The sequence below is a fragment of the Diospyros lotus genome, chromosome 8 (assembly GCF_014633365.1).
Source record: "Diospyros lotus cultivar Yz01 chromosome 8, ASM1463336v1, whole genome shotgun sequence".
Classification (NCBI taxonomy): domain Eukaryota; kingdom Viridiplantae; phylum Streptophyta; class Magnoliopsida; order Ericales; family Ebenaceae; genus Diospyros; species Diospyros lotus.
Window position 1 is genome coordinate 11,054,888 of NC_068345.1, and position 27,451 is coordinate 11,082,338.

Below are 27,451 nucleotides of genomic sequence, written 5' to 3' on the forward strand. Positions count from 1 at the left end.
AGCAAACAGAAATTTCTTGCCTCACATTTAAATATTGTTTGTCATTTTTATGGAAAATATGGGCATTCTATTAATAAGTGCCTGAAACTATTTCACAAAAAAATTAAACAAATATGGATTCCAAATAGAACTTTATATGTTAACAATGATGGACCCAAAATGGTTTGGGTACCAAAATCTTGTGGATAGTTAAAATTTGTAGGTATGCTTGACATCTAAATGGAGATACAATGTTAAAATATTAAAGGATAAATCAAGTATGAAAGAAGAGGGAAGTGTAGAAGGAAAACACCCTTCAAAAGAAGTCCCCTGATTGCCAACTAAGAGTAAGAAGTTTTTAAAATTCATTCTTAGATGGTATATCTCTATCTCTCAACTCTGAATACATGCGATGATTTTTGGATGTACTTACCTTTATGCTTTAGCCTACAAAACTACTTTCTAAATTTTAAAATCATTTTTTCTTTTCACTTTGAGGAGAAGTTATATTGTCAAAACTGCTCTCAAATTTGAATGTAAAAAAAAGGGAGTTATTTGAGAATTATTGCTTACCTTTTTTATATTGGATAAAAGGGAGAGAGAAATGAGTGTTTAAAAATATTTTGTTGAATCTTTATTAAAGTTTTGTCATCATTAAAAAGAGAAAAATTGTTATACTAATTTTGATGATGTTTTGATAATAATAATTGAAAATTGTAGAGTAAGTTTTACAAATGATCGATTGATTGTTCAAATTGTTGATCGATTCTCATAAATAGTCAACTGTTTATTTTGCATGCTCTCGGTTATTTGTTGTTAATCGATATTGCATCATTTCCAATAAAAAAAATTTAGAATTGTTGGCCAGATTTTATAAATTGTTAATTGACCCTAATAAAATTTTGAAAAGCAGTTAATCATTTTAGAAAATCTGTCGACCAATTTTGTCATTGAAATTCCAACAACTAATTGTACTTAATATCTACAGGATGGATTTTGTCCCTAATGGCTATTTAATGATTATATCTTCAAGGGGGGACGACAAAGCCTATAAACAGAAGAAAAATTGAAACTTGAGAAGATTAAACAAGTGGGCTTACAAAGTTTTATTATACTTTATTTTTTACTCTCATTTTTCTATTGAGGTTGTCTTATTCATTGTAAAGATTTATTTAAAACTTATTCTAGATAGATTTCAGAGAGTAATTGAGAGATTTGTATCTCTTATTTTTGTATCTTTTCCAGCAAGTTGTACTAGTAGAACTAGCTTGGAGTCAATTGGTGCAAAGGGTTGTGGTTTGTATGATTTTATAAAGGATTGGAATCTCTAGTGGGGAACTAGATTAGTGGATGTAGGCTAGGTTGAGTCGAGGCAACTTAAATTCTTTGTGTTTCGTGCATACTTTGATTTATAAATTCTTACTTGTAATTCACTATTTTCATATTTCTCTTGCAAATCTTTACACCTTTTTTAAAAATTATAAACACTCAATTTATCCCTTTTTGGGTGTATGATGCCATTAGATTACACAAACCCAACTCTTTAAAATTCTTAAACGCCCTCAAAGTTTTAGATTTTCTTTTTAGAAAATACACGAAATACTTCCTACTAAAATCATCAATAAAAAACAAGAAATAACTGTTTTTATCAAGTGAATGTGGATTAATAGGCTTACAAATATCTGCATGCACAAGTTCCTTTGGTTTGACTACTCTTGTAAACAATTCCTATAAAAAAAACTCTTTCTAGCCTGTTTTTTGGCAAGACAGGGCTCACATAATTGCTCTAGATGATTAGTGAAGGGTAATTGAAATATAGGTTAAATAAGAGAATCTAAGAATCTTGTATTTGGAGACTAATTATGGCCCATATTTAATCATTTTGATTAAATTAAAAGGTGATTATTTTAGATTGGATTTCATATCTAAGTGGTAGGATACATTGAAAAACCCATCAAGTGTTCTTGAAAAGATCCTAAAGATAGACCTAGTTTTAGTTTCAAGATTTAGAAGACAGTTTTAATACAAAGTTAATTGCTTAATCAAATATGGTTAGAGGCATTATTCTCTAATTTATATTAAATATCTAACAAACTTGCCCTAAAACTCTCAAAAATTAACTTGGTTTTGCCTTAACTTTTTCATAATTTTTTTTTTTTGGTTAACGCACTATCACGAGCGCTCTTGCTGTTCGGCCCATGATTTCAACAGGAAAGGTAAATTAGGGAATTCAACAGGCAAGTTTTAACCCCTAGCATAACCGCAAACGTGAGGGCGGTAAATATTTTTTATTTTTTAGAATCGCTCTTTATCTGCTGAACTATCTCTTGATCAAGACTCGAACACGGAACTTGAGAGCCAAAAAATAAGAGCCCAACACATTCTTCATTTGTTAATTAACTTAGTGCCTGACCCAGCTTCTTCACAATTTTTGGCCCAATACCCAGGCAAAACTAGGCATGTTCAATTATGGATTGGAACAGCAAAGCCGGCTAGTCCAAAATTAAAGATTCGTTTGGGTCACCGAGAGGATGTGGTGGGACTGATTACTTATCTTGACCCTAGAATTTTCATCCTATTTATTATCTTACTTATATAAATATAAATTAATTTTTATTTATCAATTTATCCCATTCTATTCAACCAACCAAACGAAACCTAAGGCCGTTAAAATACCGAGGAAGGAAGGGGTTCTGTTTTTGGAGCTAATCAAAAGAAAATTAACAGATTTTTCTGTTTCTTAAGCTCATATACTCACTAGTAAACTGGAATACAATGCTTCCACTCTGACGACGACGACGACGATGAGCCCCGCTGTTCTGCTCACTGCTAACAAGCCCTTTCTTCTCACCACCGCCACCTCTGCGAAGAAGATTCACCCTCACCCTTTGCCTCAATTAAATCTCCCTCGCCGCACTAATCCCTTCCTCGGATCAACAAGAACCAATCCAATCTTCTCTGCAGCTTCTCCTCCCCGCGCTTGGCTCTCGCTTTGCTCCACCAAGGCAGCCCCAAAATCATCGGAGGCGGACACCCGGCCAGTCCAACAAGACACTTTGATTGCCCGCGATGGCGTTTTGGACGAAGATGAGGCCCCGTTATGGAGAGTCCATGTAGGAACCCCAGCTACTGGTGCTCCCTCGCTTGTTCCAGCTAGACCTAAACTAAGCTTGAGCGACCAAGCTTTCTTTCTTTTGGCCTTCATCGCTTGCACGGTCGGTACTTCAACTTTTGCTTTCGTTTTTCCTCTATTCCGCCCCTTAGATTCCTCAAGATTCTGGTTTTGTTTGTTAAAGTGGAGGCGATAGAGAACATGATGCTAACTCTTATGGACGATGATACTGATGATTTACAAAAATGTTAGCATTTGCCTTGATTGCCTCAAAGGCAACTCTTTATTTATTTATTTTTTTCCACAAGTAATCTAATCTATATGGGTGATTTATAAAGGGATAAAAGAAAAAGGGTAAAGATAAGTTTAATGGTTCAGCAGTTAAGAGGTGGGCAGATATGAACTTTCGAAAACATACTTTAGAACACAGTTTTTAGTGTTTATCCAATGACCCTTCGATTTCTTGGGAAGTTATGCTTTTTTGGTGCTTGATTTCCTGACTTGATTTAAGATGCAACTCCTTTTTGTGTTGAAAACATTTTGTTTTTGCTTTCTTGTATTTTTGTGGGCCAATTTGATTTGTTGCAGCTCAGTGATGTTAATCTTATCTGATTCAAATGAATGCAAATGGATTATTGTGGTGGATACAGACATCTGTAGCATTTACAAGCTTGGTCATTGCAGCAGTACCAACTCTTTATGTAAGTTACGTAGCATTCTTTTTTGGTAATCAAATTTTTGTCTCATTTTTAAGGCTTTAAGTGAAGTATCTGTTGGCCTTGCGTATATGTACTGCAGGACTTAATGATTTCAAGATACTATGTTATCTGAAATACCTATGTGATGAGTTGAATTGTAATGAAAGAAATTGAGTTGTTTCCATGGGTATTCGAATAATTAATAAACGGTTGAGCTTCATTGTTTTCCTGTCCTCAGCTTGAGCATGGAGGACAAGATACCAAGAATTATTTGCGTTGTTCTATGCATTGGGTAGCTCCAATAGACCAACATCTAAACTGGTTATGATTAGATTAAAAGGACTTGTGAAGAAAAGCCAAGAAACAAAAATCAGCAACCTGTATCTCTCTGGTTAACAATTCAAAACAACTTTTATAAGTAAGTATTATTTAGAGTCTCTGAAGTAAATGAGAATCTTTTAAACTATTAAAAACAACCAAATGCCCATAAGGTGACTGTTATCCATGTGCATTAGTATTTCTAGCTTCCTTCTTCATGGCGTATGCAGTAGCTTTTTGCCTGCAAATGAATAGGCAGTCAAAGGGGGTAATAATTCAAATGTATGAGGTGTTGTGTGTCCATAAAGCTATCGAGTTTACCTAACTATTTCTGATAAGATTCAGTTCATCTAATATCAACTAGAGACTGAGACACCTTAGAGAAGACATAAGAAGTGTTGATAATTGGTGATGAGACTTGGAATTTTAGTTGGGGGGGGGGGGGGGGGGGGGGGGGGTTTGGAAAGAGTATAAGCTTGGCGCTGGGTCCAGTGGGGTTTTTGTGATTCTAGAAAGAGTTTTTGTTTCTAGTTCAGTTGTTTTACCAATGACCACTAGGATTGTGAGTACTTGTGACATTCTCCATGTATGTTGACGAAATATATTTCAAGTGTTTCACATGTTATTAAGTAGGAGCATGTAAGCACCCTACACATATAAAAGTATTTGACTTGTAAGGAACAAGAAATGAAATTTTTAGATAGAAGAGAATTGAGGGCTAAGGACAAAGTGCAATTTGGTGGTAAGACGTTTGATGGCCATACCCAAAGGAAGCTATACAAGAAAGAGATAGGAGCATGTAAGCACCCTACACATATAAAAGTATTTGACTTGTAAGGAACAAGAAATGAAATTTTTAGATAGAAGAGAATTGAGGGCTAAGGACAAAGTGCAATTTGGTGGTAAGACGTTTGATGGCCATACCCAAAGGAAGCTATACAAGAAAGAGAAAGAAAGAGAATGAGATAAAAAGTACACATTCTTGTTTCAATATCAAGCTTGGTCAAGTTTTAGGGTCGTACTTTTTGTAAAGAGAGGAGGATGCAATATCTGAAACCTGTTTTCAATGTATGTTTTAGATTTTTGCTTAGTACACATCCTTGTTTCAATATCAAAAGGGCATTCTTGATGCACAACACTCCTCACTTTGAGATGATCATATTTGTAGACAGCCTTCCCCTTGCTTTTTTGTAAATAGACTGTTTCCACAACTCAAACTTATGACTTTTCAGTCGCGAAGGAGCCACCTTACTACCATTGCCAATATGAAATTATATTAGATTTGTTGATTTTTGAGAGGGAGAATGATAAGGTATCTGTCTTGGACAGTTGGACTTTTGGATAGGAAATGAGATGTGTACCACGTGACTAGATGGACATGGGCTCAATAATATATTGTTTAAATAAAAAAGGATTTCTAACAAACTCTGTAAAACTCTAATTCTTGCATAAAAAATTGTATGCCATTTTATGAGATAAATGTAAAAGAATTTTTGAAATTTAGTCTTATCCTCATCTCTTTTAAAGGGAAAAAAAAAACAAAAAAGATAAAAGGAAGGAAAGAAATTTTCAGTCTTTAGTTCAATTGATAAAGATATTCTTTTAGAACTCTAGCACGTAATAAAAAATTGAATGTTTAAGTTTAGGGTTCAAGAATAAATTTTTTAGAGTCAGGTACTGTATAGGGTTGATTATGAATTTGAATCTGGGTGGCTAACTGTTATAGTTGAGCTAGGGCTTGAAGTAACAAGAAGAAAATTGAAAATTTTGATTTCTAGTAGTTTTGGCTTTAACTCAAGAACTATAATATTTTTCCATTAAACCTTTTCTTTTGTGTGAAAATAATCATGGGTTCAAGTTGTGAAAATAGCCTCTTTGCAAAATAGCAAGGGGATAACCACACATAGATATAACCTCTCCGAACTCTTGCAAAACAGGAAACTCATACACTGGAGGTACCTTTTTCTTTTAGATTTAGTTTTTATGGTTTGACTTTTTAATTGTTAAAAGGTTGATGACATAGAGGAAACTCTGTATATTGTTGAAGCTTGAGGTTCTTCCGGAAAGAATATTAGTATAATTCAATGTTGGTTTTGGTTGCATAAAATGATTCCCAGAAAGAGAAGTGGGTTTAATTTTAAGGATTTTAGTACATATATTATGCATGCATAATGTAGGAAGATGATATAGAAAGATAGTATGATTATGGGATGAGTTGCTATTGTTATAGTAAGATTTTGTTATAAGTATTTTCAGCCTTGGTCTAAAGAGAAACTAATAATTATAGTGAATAATAATATTTCTAATTGAGTAGAGTTAATTTAAAATTTATTTCATTTCAGAGATTCTAAAGTTTCTATAGCAAGATTGCAAATTGAAGTGAGACATTGATGTGAGTTTAACATACCTCTTATAGGAGAATATATTTCCTAAATTGATGTGTTATTTTCGAATGATAAATGTTCTGAAAGATACAGGAATTACCATTATTGAAATATTATTCTTTATTTGAAAAATTAAAAAAAAAATCAAATTGGTTATGAAAGGTAAATGCAATGTCAATTTGATATTTGAATGGGGCTTCTCGAGTTGATAATTTGAATATATGTGATATATTCCTGTAAACATGTTTTCTGCATCCAGTCAACAATAGCAAATTCAGTTGGTGTTGCCTTATCCTTTCAGCTATAATTAGGGTTAGATTTCCCATTTCCGACTAGGCAGTATAATGCAGTTGGTGTATGTACAATCCATGATTAAAAAATATTGAATTCATTGAATGACATATATTGGTTTGAATTTTTGAAATCTAGACAATGATTTGAAAAATGTTCTACAAATATTTCATTTAAAGAATTGTCAATATTTTTTAATCATGGATTGTACATACACCAACTGCATTATACTGCCTAGTCGGAAATGGGCATTCTAACCATAATTATACCTGAAAGGATAAGGCAATACCAACTGAATTTGCTATTGTCCCTGACTGATGCAGAAAACATGTTATTTGAAAAATGTTCTACAAATTATTTTTATTCTTATTGTCTGATATGTTGTTGATTGAAGGGCAAGAGCATAAAGCATGGTTGTTCATCCCTCCTGCTTTTTTGTAGTCCATTTGACATGGGTGCAATAGAAGGGCTTTTGACAAAATTGAGTCACCTACTTTGAGTCAACAAGTAAATTATTTCCATATTTGTATAGTTGATGTTCAAGTGGGATTTGTTCATCCGTGAAGCAAATTTTGGAGTTTATCAGTTTTTATGAAGGATGGGGTTGAAGATGTAGGCTTTTAGGTGTGGATCTTTTCTTAAACATGGGTGGTACCCCATTTTACCTCTTCATGTAGTTACCTACTCTGTCCATAAGAGAAAAAGCTTATGATCCTAGACTTGAGAAATAATCTACTTGAACACTTGATCTTATATCACTTGATATCCTTCACTAGTTAAAACCTTATAAAATATAATGAAAAAAATCTTACTAGCAGCATACCTACCTATAGAAGCAGGAGATGAGCCTGTAAGCATGATTCCAAAATGTCAATGACATCCATTATGTAAAATTCTGGAACTCGTGTTCTTTTCAGCCTTCGCATTAACTTTCTACTTAGCAATGTATAAATGCTTCAATATTTCACAATTTAAAGCACAACAGTAACAAATGAAGTGTTTAGACTCCTCTCAAACTGGCTTTGACTCATAGAATGCTCTTTCCACCCTACAACTAGTTATGTTGGAAAAAGGCCAAAAGCCATGAAAAGCTATCTGGGCCAGCAGATTTCTTACCATGCCAGATATGTAGGGTACCTGAGTGTCTCTTCTCCTGAGAAGGGTCCTTATGATTCTCTCAAACTGATTAGAACCTTAAGCCATAAAAGTGTCTGGTTCCAAACCGTTGCCTCAATAGTATACCATTGTCTCAATAGTATACCATTGTCTATTCAACTTGCTTCACAACTCCTCCCCATCGGTAGGTTTGTTCCGTTGTGAACATTAGTCATCCTATGGAAGAACCTGTTATTCCTGATCCCTTATTTAATAATTACATCTTCATATTTCTGCAACTAATTCACTTCTATTGAAATCAAGAGTCTCCTCAACTCACCCTTCTTGACCAATTTTACCATCTGCTCCTTATCTTCATTCTTTTTGCTTCTCTTGTTGAGGCCTATGTAGGTCAAGTTGGAAGTTCCCAACCCATTGAAAGGGGAAAAAGAAGATGAAGAAATTTTTTTTTTTTTTTCTTTCTTTCTCTTTTTCCTTTGGTGTGGAGATAGAGTTAAAAAAGTTAAGGCCCTTACTTCGTCATGGCTTAAAACATGGAAAGACATTAATCTTTGAAGTCTAAATTATGTTTTTGTATTTGCTTGGAGATGTCATCTATGGCCTTGATTCTGTTCTTTTTTTCTTATAGGCAATGGGTAGAGCTGCAATATCTCTCTCAAAGCTGGCCGATACTGCACGTGAGGAGCTCCCTAGTACAATGGCTGCAATCCGGCTCTCTGGGATGGAAATAAGTGATCTGACTCTGGAGTTGAGTGACTTAAGGTAACAGGTCTGAATGCTTGTCTTGGATGCATTGTTTGGATACAGAAGAATGATTTCCTCTACAAGTCTTTGGTTTTTGGTTCAATCCACATTTAGAAGGGATATTGTACTTCCAATGCAAATTGAAGAACTAATTTGCTTCCAAGATGGATCTTCTGTTATGTTCATCTCGGAGAGGATAGGAAAGGATGTGGAGGTTAGCCGTGGATAGCTCAATGATGAATCACCCTAGTTCCAATTTTAGATTCCTAAACTGAAGGATGTCAACGCTCTGCAAACTTAGGCTCTTTCTTTGCATCAGGTTGGCCTTGATTAAGACCTTGCTGGACCTGAAACCAGATGGTCTTTGAACCTATAACTTGATTAACTAAAGAATCTGAATCTTGTCTGAGTTCCTCAACTTCCCATCAATGGTATTTATACTAGAATGTTGTACAAACTCATTTTTTAAACTTGACTTAGCTATGCCGGCCGGGAAAAAGGGGCAGAAAGGGAAGCAGCTTAGCTATCTTATTTTACATCCGTGCTTGTTTCCTTTTAGTGAGGAAGTATAGAATAAATAATTGAAATCTAGACCACAGAAGTAGTCTATATGGAAGGTGAGAGGACCATAAGATGTCTGGAGATCAAGTCATATAGGTATGATTGATCAGTTTTGTGTTTCCACAATTAATCCTCGTGAAATATATTTATGAAGTGTAGTATAAGACTTTTCTGTGTTTTAATGGTGGTTGTCCTCAATTCATTTTGAGGGGAAAAAAGGACAGAGACTTTTTTATTATCTCTGATTCTATTCCCAACTGCTCAGAACTTTTGGTGACTCACCCATGCACATGAAGAGAAGATAAATCCAACTTATGAATACGTAGAAGTCTATCCCATCCATATCATGTCCAGAGTAAGCAGTATACTCCAATGCCTCATTCAGCATGAATATTCCATTTTCAGGGTTTACATTGCACATGAACCTTAATGGTGAGAATATTTTGGCATTGCTGCATATCCTCCTCATCTGCTACTATTTGCCTTAGCAACTGAGACATTATGATTGAAGCATTTGTCACATGGATTTTGCAGTTGGGGCACAAACAATTTCTGTTAAGACCCTTAACTGGTACCAAAGATTAAAACAAGCTCAGATTAAGTTATAAGAGCTTCAGAAATTAACAGTTCAGTTGTTGGGTGTTTAGTTTATGCCCTAGTGATGAGAGCATATTCTTTGATGAAAACCTGTGTGTTCAGCTTAAGTTTCATGTAAACTTGGTGTGCATGATGTGGGATTCTGGACTCGACAATGATTGCCATATTCAAATTTGTGCAAGAGAGAAATTTTTGGTGATCAGAAAGCACTTTCTATAATTTTCTAGGTTTGGAATGCTTTTGGTTATTTATGAACTGTGGATTTTTCCTAACTCTCACCCCCCCCCCCCCCTCTCTGCATGTAGTTTGTGTGTATTTAATTACTAATCATCGAAAAGAAAAACAGAAACAATATAGAAGAGTCCAGTTCAGCTTGGTGTTTCCTTTTTTGGAATGCAAGTTCAAATTGAAAACCATAAATTTCGTTAATTGAGAGGTTCCATTGACCACTTGCAGCATTAGGTGATATTGTCCTCAGTTAGACTATTTAGGCCCTTCTTTTCCTTTTTCCTTCTCATGTATTTGTTATTTCCAGCAGCTGCATGTCTATACCAGCCTGCTTCTGTCTGAAATTATTATCAGAACCTTGGCTTTTATAATAAACCCCTATTCCTAATTGGCATACCCCTTGACTTCTTGGACTTTGTTCTCTCCAGGGAAATCAACAGGCTTAACCAGAAAATCCCTATGCACTGACTTTCCAATTGTCGGTAAAGGAGTAATCAGACCTGTGAAAATCACATATTTGACTAATATACATGGCTTTCTTTAATCCACCAAAAACCTGAAACGACTCAAACAATTCTTCTACTTATAATTTGCTCTCCATCTCTGCCGCACAAGCATCTGCTACTTGCATTCTTTAATCACAGTGTTGGCATGAAAGAGCTTGTCCTTTGAGTCAACAGAGTAAGGTGTAGTACAGGAATATTCACTTGTCCATCAACTATGCCAACTCGTTATTCTATACCCCAAAAAGCCTTAAGAGTTGAGCAATTTTATCCTTAATCCATCCTTGCACCATAAATTTTTCTTTGAAAACAGAAAATTAAGACCCCTGGGGCTGCTAATTTAACTTTCCCCTTTGTTAAACTCCTTATGCACCAAGCATTTATCAGGCCTGAAATTCCATGATGAAGGTACTGTCCTGCATCAGGGTGTCAGCTGACAAACATGTATTAACGCCCTTGTTTTCTGAAGAACTGCCTATTTGTAACCGCAGTCACTCTAGATACTGAAAAATAAATTCCTTAAATGAAATGGTCAGATATTTGCGGCTCTTCACCCTTGTCCTTTCCTGCACCCCCCTCCAAACATAAATGCACACACAGAGGAACAGTTTTGTTGAGTTACGTGCCCAATATGCGAGTGGGAATTTTCCTGGAAGAACATGAATATCCTTGCATTTTTTTGTTATGAAAAGATTTGATCCATCTGTCCATACATTATATGCCTAGTAATTACAGGAACCCATGATGGATATAATGTGTTAAGGTGTTGGTCAATGTTTATCCAGGTGCTAGCTGGGTTTTGTTGAATTGGAAGAGAGACTGTCCACGCATGTGTGAATGGGTTGAAGTATTACTTGAATGTCAAATTGCAGCAGCTGCAATTCGATATGTTGTTATATGCTACTATTTTTGTTTTGTTAATTTTGATCATGATTAATTGCCATAATTACTCTCTTAAATCATATTGCTGATAGTGTTTTGGAGTATGATACAATCTCCCTTGTGGCATTAATGCAGTCAAGAGATAGCTGACGGGGTCAACAAATCTGCTCAAGCTGTGCAAACCGCAGAAGCTGGAATTCGGCAAATGGGATCTCTTGCTCGCGAACGCACCATGTGTATGTAAATGCAGAGTTCTTCTTTTTCCACTTTCATTTCAGGTTATTTATGGTGTTGCTCTCTTTTTATAATAAAAGTAGATGAAATGATATTTTTTTTTTTTTCAGCAATGATTGAGGAGAGGGCGAACCTGCCTATAATTTCTTTGCAGCCAGTCGTAGCCGGGGCCGCAAAGAAGACTTCTCATGCGGTTGGCAAAGCCACAAAGACCTTTATAAACATGATCTCCAGAGCAGAGCAAAGCTCAGAGGATGAAAATAAAAACGAAAGCGAAGATTCAGTTGATAGTTTATAAAGCTCAAAAAATTACGTATTCTCCCTTTTTTTTGTTTTGGGTTTGGTTGTTTGGGGAGGGGGTGGAAGCATCACTCCTGGAAGGTGGGTCATTGAGATCGAAAGCTTGTGCAAATTCTGCTAATGGAGATGCTTCTTGATTTGAGTACATAATATAATAGAAGAGGAGCCTACGAACGTGCATACAAATAACAAGCGTTCGTATGCTAATGATTGCTACTGATGATCCCTTTAGATCGCATTCAACTTCTGAATGCCCTGTCGGTCTCCTTCCTTCTTTCTTTCTTGTCTAACCAAATTTCAACCTTCCCTGTTCTGGTCAGCTTCCCACTTTTACCCTTTTTCTTATCTTTTGATTGCTTGTTTCTATTTTATATAAAAAAAGAAATAGAAAACAATAAAAGGGTGTTTGTGTTTTTTTCCCATCAGAAAACTGTCTCCAAATCAATCACGTGCGAACAGTCAAATTTCACATCAAAGCAAAGCATGTTACAGCCTAATACTAATCTCGGGTCTGCCTTGTGTCCGTCTCTATTCAAGCAGATTGATATTTAAAATAGGGCACGAAAGGCAAGAAGTAAGGATCAGATAAAAGGTTCCGCCCATCATTCATAGTACAATACGAATACGCATAATACAAACGAAGTAGATGGAAAACCAAAAAGCTCACAAGAAAAGGTTGGAAATGGAAACCAGCATTTGGAAAAGGCCTATTTCTCGTCTTCTTGGTGGTTGAAGCCAATCTCAAAATGTTCAGTGTTCAGTGATGTGCACCATACATCTGAGTGGAATCATACTGCACGTAGCCTGGCTGGGCCGCCGGAGGAGCTGGCTGAACATACCCGGCTTGCCCCGCCGCTGCAGCAGAATAACCTCCCACAGGGCCACTAGCATAAGCTGGATCCGCTGCACCTTGGTGGTACCCATATCCCGAGCTGTTTTGAGCGGGTTGTGAAGCCACTTGAGCATAACCAGGAGCCTGCTGTCCTCCAGGTTGACCATAATAACCGGCAACAAACTGGCCACCTTGCTGGGGATAAACGGGCCCGGATGCTGTTGTGACGGGTGTTTGCTGAATATACCCTTCAGTAGCAGCGGCAGAAGCATATGGAGGATAAGTTTGCTGCTGCATATGCCCACTCGGGGGGAATGGGTATGCCTGTTGAGCTGGTGCAGTTTGACCGTAAGGTTGGGTCGATGAGACAGGACCTTGATAAGGCACATCAGCCGGTTGACCGGCTCTTGGCTGGACATAGGTTTGGGACGGAGGTCCATGTGGTGGCACGGCATAAGACGGCTTACCATACTGGTCCTGAGGATTATAACCTGGATAAGTAGCACCTTGAGGGTAGGCCATTTGCTGTGGGTCTACATGGGGTTGATGACTGGGAGCCTGGTTCTCGTATTTAGCTTCATTATATCCATGCCCATAGTTCTGAGAAGGAACAACCTGGCTGTAAGGAGCTTGCAGCCCATAATCTGTGCCATGTTGGCCGTAGTTGTAATTTCCATATGACGGGGGAGGGCCCACAGGGGAAGGACCAGGACCATGAGCAGGAACAGCATTAGATGGTGGGGCAGACTTGGGGGTGTCAAGCATTCGACCTTGCCCACCATAATAGTCACCCTGGAGAGGGGGACCCTGCATCATTTGTGGCCTCTGCCCCATTCCTGGAACCAGACTGCTTCTTGGAGCTGCTTGTTGCTGAGGATAATTACCATACCCTTGAGGTGGATACTGAGAATTCTGAGATGGATATGGTCCTCTATGATATTCATACCCAGTTGGCTGGGCAGGATGAGGACTGCGGGATCCCCAGTGTGATGGAGCTCCACGAGGATGAACCCCCTGTTGATTATGACCCCAAGAGCGAGGCAACTGCCTTGCAGGCTAAACAAAGCAACACAATAAAGTGGAAAAACAAAAACAAAGAACCAAAAATCAGTAATATTTCACTCAATCTGGTGCATGAGTTCTATAATATTAACAATGCGTGTGTGGGAATAAACAAGTGCTCCGGATTAAACATTAAAAAGGCTTACCATGGGCTTTGGTCATGAAGACAAGACGAAAATAGAAAATATACATGAGAAATGCCATGAAAGATGTTATACCACAAGATAAAGTATAGAAACAAAAAGAACTTGCCGAGAAAGATGGAAAGAAATCTGACAAAGTAGAAAACTACGCATTTACATTAAAATAATTGCACATCATTTGACTTGCACTCACAAGGTACTCTAGGCTAACTAATCAAGATAGCTACAACAAACCATGACATATTATAGTCATTCTAGGGAACAGTAGTTAGCTGATAATAATGGTAGAACAACATGCTAGAACAGAAGGTTCTAGTCCTTGTATCCAAATAATAGAAGAATAAACTACTAAACTAACACATCAAACACAAAGCCCTCCAAACCCGAAAGAATGTATCAAGTTAATATGTATTTCCATAATTCTAAAAATTCAGAATGCTCAACTCAACCAATCCTTTTCCAACATTTGTCTGGAAATTCAAAATAAACCAGAGATAATGCCACCACCCATTTTCATCCTATCAACATAGACAAACAAGGATATCTGTGGAGCAAGTTCAGAGATGCATAACAGTACAGAAGGCTGATCACACCATAAACCCATCCATCAATTTCAACAGCCAATGTGTTCAATATTTGGGAAGTTACATTGTTTCCAGAATCATATCCATATCATGTGCTGAACTCCAGGTTCTCAACTGATTAAGTCATCAATGAGGGTTTCACGTCAATCAATGATTACATAGAATGATTTTAGATATCCTAATGATATGGAGCTTTCAGAATGACATGATATGACCTGGATTATTGAAAGAAGAAGAATGAAGAATTATTGACCAGTACCTTGTCTGTGACAGAAAAAAGATGCAGCCACCAATACATATTATCTTCAATTGGCCAGTATATGTTCCACCAAAGAGGGGGAGAACAAAAAATAAAAAATAAATAAAAGTTTTTATACTTTTAAGCATCACAGAAATCAGTCATGACAACAAAGATCAATGATTGGGAGCAAGCATTTCCAGAAATCTTAATCACAACAGGATTATGACATTCATGTTTGATCTCAAATCAATGATTGCAAACACTAGTTCCAGAGCTCAATGCATCAGAAAGGACAGTAACATATTCTATAAGTGCTTCAGGTTTTGTGCATAGAATGGTGGGATTCAGAGAGCACTGGGACAAACACAATTTTGTGGGACTAATATTTTGTTTTAGTTTTAAGTCTCAAAGCAATCTTACCAATTATTAACATTCAGCAATCGCGTGAGTTAAGCTTGATACCTCTCTTCAGTTGATGAGAGTGACTATTGGTTGGTTATTGCTACACCAAGAAGGAAATGCTGACCCCATGAGGAAGGCAATTGCCAAATCTGCATTTTTAAAGCCAACCAATTCGAAATCGGCACCTTCGAGATAAATAAATCATGGCAACCCGTAATTCTAACAAAACATCTCCCTAACTGCAGTCAAGGACCTTTGGCATGGATCATTCATCAACATTTGCAAACTCTCATAATTCTATTCATGTAATAGCACTATGAAGCTGTGATTTGAAGAAATAGTTGTTGAACAGCTCTTTATTCAGCAAAAGAAAGAACTCCGCCAATCAACACAAACATGAATCATTGGATGCATACGATTGTCGACAAGCAATTGTATTGCGAGAATGAACTTATACATTGGCTACCCATGTAGAATAATATAGCAAACAGTCCATATATCATCAGCTTGAAGGACACTGAAGTTGGCTAAGTTTTCAATTTTAACTTAATTCAAACCTACAGACTTGTAAGACACCCATGTTCAAAGGCCCTTGGAATCGGCATTATCTCAACCAATAAAAAGATGGATCTAATAAAGCTCCTCCTCATCTCATGTGGTTATGGAGTAAGCTAGCAGTTTCATAGAGACACCAAAAGAAAGGGCATCTCTTCAACTAGATACTTATTTGGGATGAGGTGCAGATCTGGTTCCCTCCTGGTCTCCTTAATGCCTGACAAATGATAGGAATTGCCAAGCTCATGTCCTATCAAGGAGTTACACCAGTGACCCCTTCCTTATTCATTTTAGTTAACCCCCCCCCCCCCCCCCCCCCCCCCCCCCAAAAAAAAAAAAAAAAAACAAAAAAGAAAAATAATCATTCTATATTTGGGAGAAATGTAAGATATCAAGTGATTGACCTACACATACAAAAGGAAGAACGAATTCTATCCTCATTAAGGTGTGAAGAGATGTAATTGACTGGCATAATATCACCAAGTAGGCTAAATGAAGAAGAATAACCCGAAGTTGGGTTTAAAAAGAACCAAGTTTGTTCTTGTTTCTAGAGAGATTCTCAGATAAACTAGCCCTAGGCAAGGGTTGACAAGATAATATCATAAACCAAAAGAAATCCAAACAAGTACATTTTATTATTTCAGTAACAATACAACAAACCTAAAGAGACAGACCAGCACTAAGACAACATGTTTCTGGGATCTGGTAAAATAGTAGGAAAGGAGTTGATGCTAGAATCTGGCTTATCAATGCTATTCTTGTTCTAATCTTATAATATGGGGTCCTGATCATTGTGAACTACTGCTCTTAACATTCAAGCATTTTCCAAACCGGGTACTAGTAAACTCCCAGACAGAGATAGTGTTGGGAGGTTAAAAAAGTTCATCCAAGGTATAGATACCACTTTAATAATTACAGAGAATGGCATAATCCAATTGCCTCCTGCATAGGTGCATAGCTAAAATGCCTTTGAAAAAGGAGTAAATAAGTGAACATATTAGCTGAGTTTCCAGAGATCAGACTGGTTGTATCAACAAAATATGTTACAACAATTTAAACACACACACACAACATAAGGCTCCCACCATTTTTGGGTCTGGGATGTAGTTGCAACATCACACTCATGTGCATGAAGTAGGTTTCCTTGGTTTGAGCCTGAATCCAAGGTCAGAATGGAGCAGCCCTTACTTCTGCTCCAGGTCACCATTTAATAATAACAATCTAACAGTTAAAGGCAACAGATCACAAAACCTATGCAAAGGTAAGAAATTGAATCAATAAAATAATCACATACAGCAAAACTCTCACAATTTATTTAGAGGAAAGGTAAAAAACTAGAACAAACCTGAGTCATGACTTCCTTTATCATTTCTCTTGCTATTTCAATCTGCTTCTTGTCACCAGAGACACGTACTGTCCTTTCTTTAGATTGATCCCCCTCAGGAAGATGTTGCGGTATTAACTAAATAAAATGACATTGTCAGTTGTAAAATTGCATTACTTAATCTTTTTTTTCTGGATAAGTAAATTTACATTGCTTAATTACTTTGTTAATAATCATAATTATTATTTCCATGTGTCTCAGAACAAGGCCATATCATATCAGCTACCTGGATGCGTGCCCCTGATCTCGTCTGTAGGCTTTTGATAGTCTCCCCGCCTTTGCCTATGATTACACCAACCTGGGAGAGATGAAAAGTTGAGATAAGGTTACAAAGGTGAGGATGTTCTTGAGCTGGAGAGAGAGAGAGACCTAAGTTTACCTTCTCATTTGGAACTTGTATGAGAATCTGTTCTGCAGCTCCAGCAGCCTGTACAGTGCTGAAGCCCCTCGCCACAAGGGAAGGGGAACCCCCAGCATCTGCCTACAGAAACACAATTTAACATATTGCAAGCTGTCAAGCCCTAACTTCGATTTTAATTTCATCCCCTCACTCTGAAAGTTAAAAATTCCAACTATATTTCCTAGGGCTACCATATAAAGGACAGATATCATTAAGGCAGTGCTGAAAGGAAAGGACAAGTCAAACAGCATATAACCTCGGCTATAACATCTTGAATTAGTTTCTCAGCCTTAATTATATTCTCAGGAGTCCCAATTAGTTCTACAGCCCTTGTGGTAGACTGCGGATCAGTATCAGCATCCCTTGTGATCTGAATTTTGGCACCAGAATTTTTTTGCAGGAATCTTATAGTGTCCCCAGCCTTGCCAATGAGAACCCCAACCTGCAGCACAGAACCAGAGTCAGAAGGAAGATAAGAAGCATACACGTATCTCATGCACAGCTACTATTTATAATTATTTTCCTCCACGAAAGTGTCGCATAACTTCTTTTTTGGTATTTAGATAAGTTTTCTTTTCATAAATTCCTTACAATATCATGGCTTTGACGCACATCACATAATCAGCAGAAATAATAAAAGCATGTCCAACTTAAACTCAGGTGCCGACATATTATCTTAAAAGCATATATATTAGCAATATTTTGAAACCTAGACCAGGGTATCAAACTGGAAATGGTCAAGGATCAATGGCCAGACCAGAGTTCAACAAGTGTGGAACTATGATTTATTTTTATTAAATAAATACATAATAATTAGAAGTTAGATATAAAATAATAATAAAATTCATTACACAACACCATAATAGACTTAAAAACTTATTATTAAGTAGCATTATACACAAATCAACAACTACAAAAAATTGGTCATATACCAACAGTATCCAAATTACATTTCATTATAAAGATTTTCATTCTGTTCTCCTTTATTTTGAATAGGATTTTGACCACCAAACATATAGCAAATTCGGAAGGTATCACCAATTCCAATCAAATATAGTTATCTTCTAACATTTAAAAATAAAATAGAAAGCGCAAAAAAATGGCTGATTGAACCAGACCGTTTCCTGGTTCAACCGGCCAATTTGTTTGTTTTTTTCAGGTGTTTTTTTTTCTTTTGGCTTCCAATCGGGCCCATTTATCAACCGGTTCCCAGTTGAACCAATGAGTCTGGTATGGTTCTCTTATCATTGGATATAATCAACAAACACTATCGCACTGTACCACATATATCAAGTTTAAAATAAATCACCAGGTTAAGCTTAGAAGTCAAGTGGATTACGGTGCAGGACATCTTAAATCTGCAAAATCAATCAACAGCTAGAAGCTGCAAGGTGAAAATGTTCTCAAAAGAAACAGCAATTAGAATTCAGCGTGCAGTTTCCTCCTCTGGTTATAACTCCTGAACTTAACAAGGTAACAGGCACTTTAAAGAAGTAATGGTAAACATGAAACATAAAGAGAAAAGAACAAAATCCCAAAATGGTAACAGTGTTCCACGGAGGACTTCTCCAAGATCCACACTAAAGTCAAGGTCAAAACCATTCATGAGTATCACAATTGTCAATTCCATGGAATTCAGTTATATCAAAGGCCATACAGATTTTCTCAACCATAGATAATTATAAAATTTTAATGTGTCATCAACGGAAAATGCTAGAACTGTTAAGAGATAAGATCTTTCTCCAATTTATTTGGTGCCATCCATATGGCATTGGCTCTTACAAATTTGTGATACAAATTTCATACAGCTGGCACTTTGGATATAATATGACATCAAATTGCACGTGCACTCAATAAACATATTAAGTATAACAGTTTTATACGGAAATATGCATAAAACTCCATTTATGCAAAGCTACTTGTTTTTTCCACGGATTTCACCTCAAAAAAAAAAAAAAGAAGACAGTTGTGGTCACAGAAGGTTCTATGCCAAAATAATTGCAAACTTCATTTTCTATAATGGAAAAATACATAGGTAAATAATAAGTACGCAAGGAATATAGAATTTATGTGGCTCATCATGCCCTTGGGCATGATAGATCATAGTTGTCAATATGTACCGGAAAAGGTACCAAATTTGTCATTGGTTCCATAAGATACCAATAGAGGATAATAGTGGATACCGTTTTGGATAATATCGTTATAATAAAATTAATAACGATACCGTTATAATAAAATTAATACTGTTTTGGTACTAGTTGTTGCTTCATTGAATTTGCTTCGCTAATAGACTCATAATTCAACTTTGATTTTACAAGCATTGCTTAAACAAAAGATTTAATATAATAATGACAATGCTTTAAAATGAACTTATAAAGAAATAAAAAATCTATATTCTTATAGATAAGTAATTATAAAATTAATCATTAAAAATAAATAAATAATATAGCATATAAGAATATAGATATAAAAATTTAAAGATATATAAAATTAATATTTTTTTCTTTTATTCTTCAATTATTAAATTATATAAATTAATATGTATTTTTAATTTCTTGGGCAGTACCAGCTCCCCCCCCCCCCCCCCCCCAAAAAAAAATATCCTTAGATTTCGGCCAATATTAGTCAGTACCAACCAGTAAAACCAATATTTGAAACAGACCAGTACAGGTGTTATTCAGTATCATTTTTGAATGGTACAATATGTACAGGCTGATATGGTATGGTATCGATTACTATGTGATAGATAGACTCAATCCAATACTTACAAACTGGCATCCAACCCTACCCTAGGGTACCATAGCACATATAAATCAGTCTTTTTCACCCATATCTAAAGTTACTTCATAACACACTACCCTAATTTTCACAATTAACCCTTATTTATCTGATCTGGATCATATTAAGTAAATCAATCCATCAACTAAACCCACAGATCAATTGTCCAGCATTGTTCCTCCCCATTTACCCACAGAGAGAGGGACAAAAGCTTAACCATCTTCATGATACCATTTCTTATTAACAGAAAAGGAAAAAAAGAGATAAGAGAATCAACCAAAAAAGAATTCTCCATGATAACACTATAAGAACTCAAGTTGGGATGTTAATGGTCAATTCACCTTATTATTTGGGACCTCAATTTTCTGTGATGTAGTTTGAGTATCAGATGCAGGTTTCTGCTCTGAGGAAGAGATGTCCCCCTGCTGAGGAACTTGGGCAGAGGCATCCTGAAGCACCCCTGGATATGGTTGTTGCTGAGAATTTTCCAACTCAGCATTCTCAACTATAGTTTGTTGGATATCCTCTATCTGGTGATCTTCATTGGAGGTCTGTTCTTTGTTTACCATCTCTAAAGCTTCTTCCTTGATTGATTCTTGAGCATTCTCAATTTTGGAACCACTGTCCATAGATGGTGGTTCAACGTCCTCCTTGACAGGCTCATCCACCTTTTGCTCTTGGAAACCATTCTCAGTAACTACTACAACAAATAAAAACTAACAGATTAGCACATAATTTACAATTTGAGAAAGAAATTTAATTTGCACAGTGGAACAATATAAGCCATAATTATCGGAATCAAACTGTTAATAGTTCTTCTTATGCTCCGATTTTATAACTAATAGCTATACCACTAAAAAAAGGGGTATAGTCATTCAGATCTCCAAAAGAAAGATAGACAACAGAATCTAAATCACACCCTAGACTAAAGCTTTTTGTTAATGTAAGATCAAAATTGAGTGGAACCATAACTCAGAACAGCCTCTTGCACTCATACTGACCTAAGGAGAGAGTGCAAGACTATCTATAAAATCCTACTAAGTGGGCTGCTAGGTCTTCTAAATTCAGTGAGTTATCCGTGATTTGATTTACATGCAGTATTTGGTCTTCCAAATCCTTGAAAATCCATTGGATGAGCCATTTCATCAACACTTTGTTTTGGGTGCAACATACAAGACACATTAGTACCACAGACGAAACATTGGGAGAAGCCAAACAATTTTCAGATTAATAAAGAATGTCTATTCTTAGGGTTGCTCCCCTACCAATCCTATCCTGGTTTAAGCTGAAATATTACAAAACTCAAGCAGGCGATAAATCTTCTACATAAATAAATAACACAAGCAACCGCACGCATGCACTGATAAATACTTAAATCGAACTAGAGTACAAATTATATAAATATAATAGACATTGTTCGACTAACCATTTCCAGTCAAACTTAGTAACAAACAAACAAAGTCCACCCATACAATACGAAAACCCTAGACATGCTCGGACCAAATCTTGGAAAAATGAAAAAAACAGCATACCTAATTCGTCAGGTTGCTCCTCTGCACGGGGCCGTTTCGCCTCAGACTCTTCGGAATCAACCGCGGCAACGGCAGCTTTCTCAACCGCGTTCGAGTCGCCCATCGATGGTTCGAGGGCTTCGGTCTCCCCATCTTCGTGCTTGCGCTTGTGCTCGAGCGGTGCAGGGCTATCAGCGGCGACAATTGCTTCCTCCGCCATGGAGATCAAGCGCCTTGAGTTGGGATTTCCAATCAGTACTGGTCTGGTACTAGGGTTTCACTGGTCGAAAGTAAGCATACACCGAAAAGGGCAGATTGGGATGCAATGCAATATATATGTATAATAATATAAGGTCGTGGCAGGCGCGTACGCTTAGATATTTTTGTGGCCTGATTTTTTATTTTTTATTTTTTATTTTTTTAAATTATACTCTCATATATTATTTATTAATCAAAATATGAAATGAAAAAAATCATATATAAAAAGCATTCCAAATATTTATTCTTTCTAACATATTTGTTAAACTTATTCTTATCTTAATTTTTTCAGATATGTTTATCCTTCTTCTTTCAAAATAAGCATATTTTGGTCCTTATAAATAAGAAAAAAATAACGTTTGTGTTTTCTAATATATTCTAAAAAATTTAACAAATAGTTTAATAAAAATTTTAGAATGCTTCCCAATCTTATGTTGACCATTCTATATCTTGATTTAAAAAATATTTTAGTTTTATCTTGATACTCTTTTATTTTGCTCATTTTAACAAATGTTACCTTACATATTTGGAATTTGATGAAAAAATAAAATTTTTGACTTTTTTTGGTAAGTGAGAAAAAAAGGAATATAATTAATAACAAACAAATACAATAGCTAATCGGGACAAGGACTCCAAAACATAATGCCATAAAAGATAGACAATGACCTAAACAAGTCAAACTATTTATGATAAAATTATACTCCCTAAATGTGTGAGAAGTTGTAACATCCCAAGAGTAATGAAGCATTGCATAAACATATGCAATTAAGCCACCAAATTGATGAGAAGGTGATATATATGAGTTGAAGTAGGCAACTTTAGAACAACCATAGAATCAAAATCCACTTGAAGATGTTGAATGCCACAACTCTACTAAAGGCTTGAACCCTCCCACAAAGCTATCAACTCCACCCTGATAATATAGCTAGGACTAAAATGTTAACAGAAAAGCCAAAAATCCATCTAACATCATGATCCTGAACAACACCCCCCAATAGCAACATGACTCGAATTATCAAGACAACTCTCGTTCACATTTAATTTAAATCTACTACATTCTGGAGAAGGCTAAGACATTTCATGCACCAAAAGGGCACGGATAGAATGATTCTACACCATTGCTTTCTTCATGTCCACAACAAAGTTAGCAACAATCCTAGCTTACCATTAAAAAATTGATAAAATGACCATTTTAACCCTAGGTTTGTCAAATTATTTCTTTGTCTATCTCTTCTTCTCTCTATCTTTCTTACATAAACAACTTTTGCATGCAAGAGAGAGTAGAGAAGGTGGATGGAAATATCTACAATTAGGTTTGGCTATGGATAAAGGGCTCGAAATTGGACTTTATACAATTGAGAAAAAAAGAAAAAGAAATGGGGGAGAGAGAGAGAAAAAGAGGAGAAAAGAAATGAACTAGTTGTGGGCATTATTGGCCACCCCTAGAAGAGAGAAACCCCAACATGTTGAAAGACTCCATATAAACAAGCCAGAAGACTTACTAGAATACTCTTTCAAAACCCTACAATTGCATTGAAGTGCTACCCCTAGGGCTTTCTTAGATTACCCTTTGATGGTTAAGCTAGGAAATGTTGTAAACTAAGGAAAAGCTTAGTAAATAGAAATATATATTCGTTTATTTTATTTTATAAATAAATAAAATATGTTGTATTATGAAGCCCTATCAATAAGTAAATTTCCAAAATACACTTCATATATTTTGTTTCAAAAAACAAAGACTAACTCTATTAACAAAATTCATAAACTCCAAACTCAAAAAAAGCTTAATTTTACCACCACACCAAATTTCATTTTTATTTAAATTTTATCTAAGAAAAGAAAAAATAAATTGCAACTATCAATCATCATATAATAATCATTTGTTTTTTTACTTACATGTACATAGCACGAGCCACACATCTAGTATTAAAGTGGGGCGTGTTATATTACTTTTGATGATGAAAATTAGTTTTACAAAACTTTAAATAAATGTAACGACCCGTTGATGGGTTCGAGTGATATATATATTAGAATGAGATACTTATTTTATTAGAGTAATAATTTGGTGAAATATATGTGATATTTGTAGGCAACGTGCAACGGAAGTGGAAAGGTCAAAGATTGGACTTAAGTGGTAATGGAACCTAAAATAAATCAAGGTATGTATTGGAATATTAATTGGTGTCCAATCTAACATTGGAATGATATTCATTTAGGAGATTACGTGATAGGGGCATATGTGTAAAAAGAAAGAAAGAAAGAAATATATATATATATCTATAAGAGAAGGGCTTGATTTTTGCATGTAAAGAAACACTTCTAACTAAGAAAGGAAGAAGGGAAAGAAGAGGCCTCAGGAGAGAAAGGGAGAACAGGTAGGGTTTTTCTTCCCTTCCCTCTTTCTTACTTGTTGTGACTTAGAAAGGTTATGGGAGATAGGGTTATCTTCATCTTCTTCCTCTCTTCCCCTTCTTGTTAGTTTCTTGGTGGAAGTGTGAAGTAAAGGGTTTGGAAGCTTATGGCTCAAGAAGGGCTTTTTAAGGCAAGTTCTTTTCCTTTTTAGCTTCATTTGCAAGCTCCTTACTCTTCTCATTCAATTAAGCAATTCATCTCTTCCATTTTGGGTTGTTATTTCGTGAAACCCGGTGTTTGTTGTTGGTAGAGGGGTTTTAATCTGGTTGGTTGTAATTCGTGTAGTTTTTCTTCATTTTTAGTTAAACCGAGCCTATAGTCTATATGAGGTTTTGTTTCACCTCATCTTTTCAAAGGAATGATGCTTAAATTTGATTAGAGTTAGGAGTAATGCAACAACTTAGTGTATTTCACATTTGTTCATGTTTTTCGTCGAACTTTGATCGATTAAAGTTGCCACTTCGGTCGACCTAAGTCGTCCAGCAAGCTTTTATGTAGCTTCAGTTGAAGAATCGGTTGACCTACCTAGGGTCAAGGTCAGCGTTATGCCCAACTTGGGTCAATTGAAGTCAAATTTTGATAAACCTAAGCTTAGAAACCCGCATTCTGCCAACTTCGATTGACCTAAGTCAATTTTGGTCAACCTAAGATGCTCGGCCAAATTGAGCATGCTTTACTCTTTGGGGCATAACTTTTAGTAGAAAAGTTCAATTTAAGATCCGTTTGTTGCATTGTAAACTAGAATGGATAAGCTTCGATTTGTCATAGAATTCAAGTCATTTGGACAATTTTTGAATATTTTCTTCTTGGTCCCAATCCAGGTCTAAATGTTCTTGAAGGGTGGTTATGCATTCATTAGCATGGCATTGAACCCATTTGTGTGCATGTGAAAGAGGTTAGAGGTCACTATGTGAGCATGTCTTACTTACACATATATGGTCTTGTGTATGTGGTGTTGGTGCACCTAGTCATTGGGTGGGAGCGGATTATCCTTAAGGATATATGTACTCATGAGCATCACCCTAGGAGTGAGCTTTCTAGCTCTAATGACCTTGTGGTTCGTGTTGTGGTTATGACCTCGGGTGAGAGATGAATGTCCTCAAGGGTTGTGTGGAAAAAGGGCTTAGCCCTAGGAGTGAGCTTTCTGTCCCCAAGTGTTAGTGGTGGCTGCAGGTATAGGATGAGATATCGAGGTATTGCTTATGTTATATACGTACTCATGGATGGTTTGGTATGCATGGCACTGGCATGGTTCCTTAGCTTATACTCTTGTTGTGATTGGGTTGCTAATGATGGGTTGTTGATATCTCTTTGTTCTTGGATCATGCCTTCTTTACTTCTTGTTATACTTGTTGAGCCTTATGGCTCATTCTTTTGCTTTGAGTCATTCTAGGAAAGGGCAAGGACCACTACAAAAAAAAAAAAAGATTTTTAACTAGGGAAAATTAGCGAGAGGACAAATACCCCATCGTTAAAAGCATAATTTTCATGATTATAATGAGGAATTATTTATTCTCTCACTAAATGTGGTGCAAAATTAGTTTTTTAACGATGGGTTTCTGAATTTCTCACTATTAATTAAAAATCTCGTCGTTATTGAGTTTAAAAAATCAACAAAAATATTTCCCTCCAAATATATATTTATAATTCTAATTAAGTAATATTTTTTTATTAATTTTTCTTTTTACACATAATATTCTTTTTCATAATCTTCATTAGGTTATGAAAAAACAACATAATCTTCCTTCCTCGCCTCTTCTTGTATCCCAATCCTTGCCTCTTCTTGTGATCAATTCCAAATCCCTAGCTACCAAATCCAAAATCACCTCTCCCATCAATCCAAATTCGCCTCTTCTTCCCGTCATTGTTGTGAACTCTTCTTTTATACCATCGACGATCGAAGACTTGCATATCACTGTTGCCTGTGTCGAAGTCCTCGATCTCAGTTTCTGTAAGTTTCTCTATCGCTCTCTAAAGCTCTATCAATTTCTGTAAGTTTCTCTGTTTTCTATAAGTTTATATCTAAGTAGTTTCTGTAAGTTTCTATCATCTATCGATCTCGATTTGTATGAGTTTCTGTAAGGGTCGATCAAAATCTGAAATCAATTGCTATAAGTTTCTAAAATCAAAATCTGAAATCTTTAAGTTTTTCTAAGTGTCGATCTCGATTTTACAGTAAGGTGTGGTTAAATCTCTGTAAATTAAAACTCTAGCCAGATAAGAATTGTCCTAAACATGTTCGAATAAAGGCCTCAAAGAAAACACATAGAGAGAATACTTTTTTTATTTTACTACATATTTCACAATAGGGATTTTATTTCATAGAGCAGAAGGCCTCCATCTGCATGGCAAATTATTGTTGTGAGCATAGTTTATTACAAATGTAGACGCTTGTATGAGGAATTTGAAAGTCACTTTTAGTGTTGAGCAGTGTTGGAAACATCTGTAGGCTATAGTGGCCATGTAGACTACCAGCCTTGTTTTCCAGGCCTTGAAACAACTAGATTAATGACTTTGGCCATCTGATATATATTGAGATCATGCTGAACACTGAAAAGTCTTCCATCAATTGTTGCCTTGAATTAAAATTGCTCTCACTTGTGGAGATAAAATGGATATGTATTTTACTAGCCAACTTATTATTCAAATTTTGGTACCTGTGTGGAACCTATAGTAGGTGTTGCATTACACCACTCACCTTAGGGCAACAAACAGGACAACTGCTTCACATTTTCTACAAGCTGTCTTTTCCAGATACTCTAACGCTATTTCAACTTCATCCGTAACCCGACCCCCATCATATTCCATCTCACATCTCTGTATCATGTCTTTCTTGAGTTATTCAACCAATTTCTATTTTCCTCTGGTCAACAAATCATCAACCTATAATGCAACAAAAATAACATTCTTAATATTTTCTTACCTAACATAAAAGGCTGCCT

The 27,451-nt window shown here is 36.0% G+C and overlaps 2 protein-coding genes across 3 annotated transcripts; one reads left to right on the forward strand and one right to left on the reverse strand.

The window, feature by feature from the left end:
* The first annotated feature begins 2,688 nt into the window (after positions 1 to 2,688).
* Positions 2,689 to 12,163, forward strand: LOC127807237 (uncharacterized). Its single transcript, XM_052344922.1, has 5 exons — positions 2,689 to 3,194; positions 3,742 to 3,792; positions 8,527 to 8,660; positions 11,549 to 11,649; positions 11,758 to 12,163. Exons 1-5 carry the CDS (start codon positions 2,784 to 2,786, stop codon positions 11,943 to 11,945), a joined length of 885 nt encoding a protein of 294 aa, XP_052200882.1. The 5' UTR covers positions 2,689 to 2,783; the 3' UTR covers positions 11,946 to 12,163.
* Positions 12,164 to 12,513: 350 nt separating this feature from the next.
* Positions 12,514 to 22,154, reverse strand: LOC127807236 (uncharacterized). Of its 2 annotated transcripts, none has more exons than XM_052344921.1 (7): positions 21,861 to 22,154; positions 20,670 to 21,025; positions 17,807 to 17,992; positions 17,530 to 17,631; positions 17,377 to 17,448; positions 17,112 to 17,228; positions 12,514 to 13,835 (listed from the first exon to the last, which is right to left on the reverse strand). In XM_052344921.1, the coding sequence occupies exons 1-7, from the start codon at positions 22,057 to 22,059 to the stop codon at positions 12,705 to 12,707; spliced, it is 2,163 nt and encodes a 720-aa protein (XP_052200881.1). In that variant the 5' UTR covers positions 22,060 to 22,154; the 3' UTR covers positions 12,514 to 12,704. The 2 variants fall into 2 exon arrangements, with proteins under 2 accessions (XP_052200881.1, XP_052200880.1); XM_052344920.1 differs by having other exon boundaries at positions 20,670 to 21,028.
* Between the last annotated feature and the right edge of the window lie 5,297 nt (positions 22,155 to 27,451).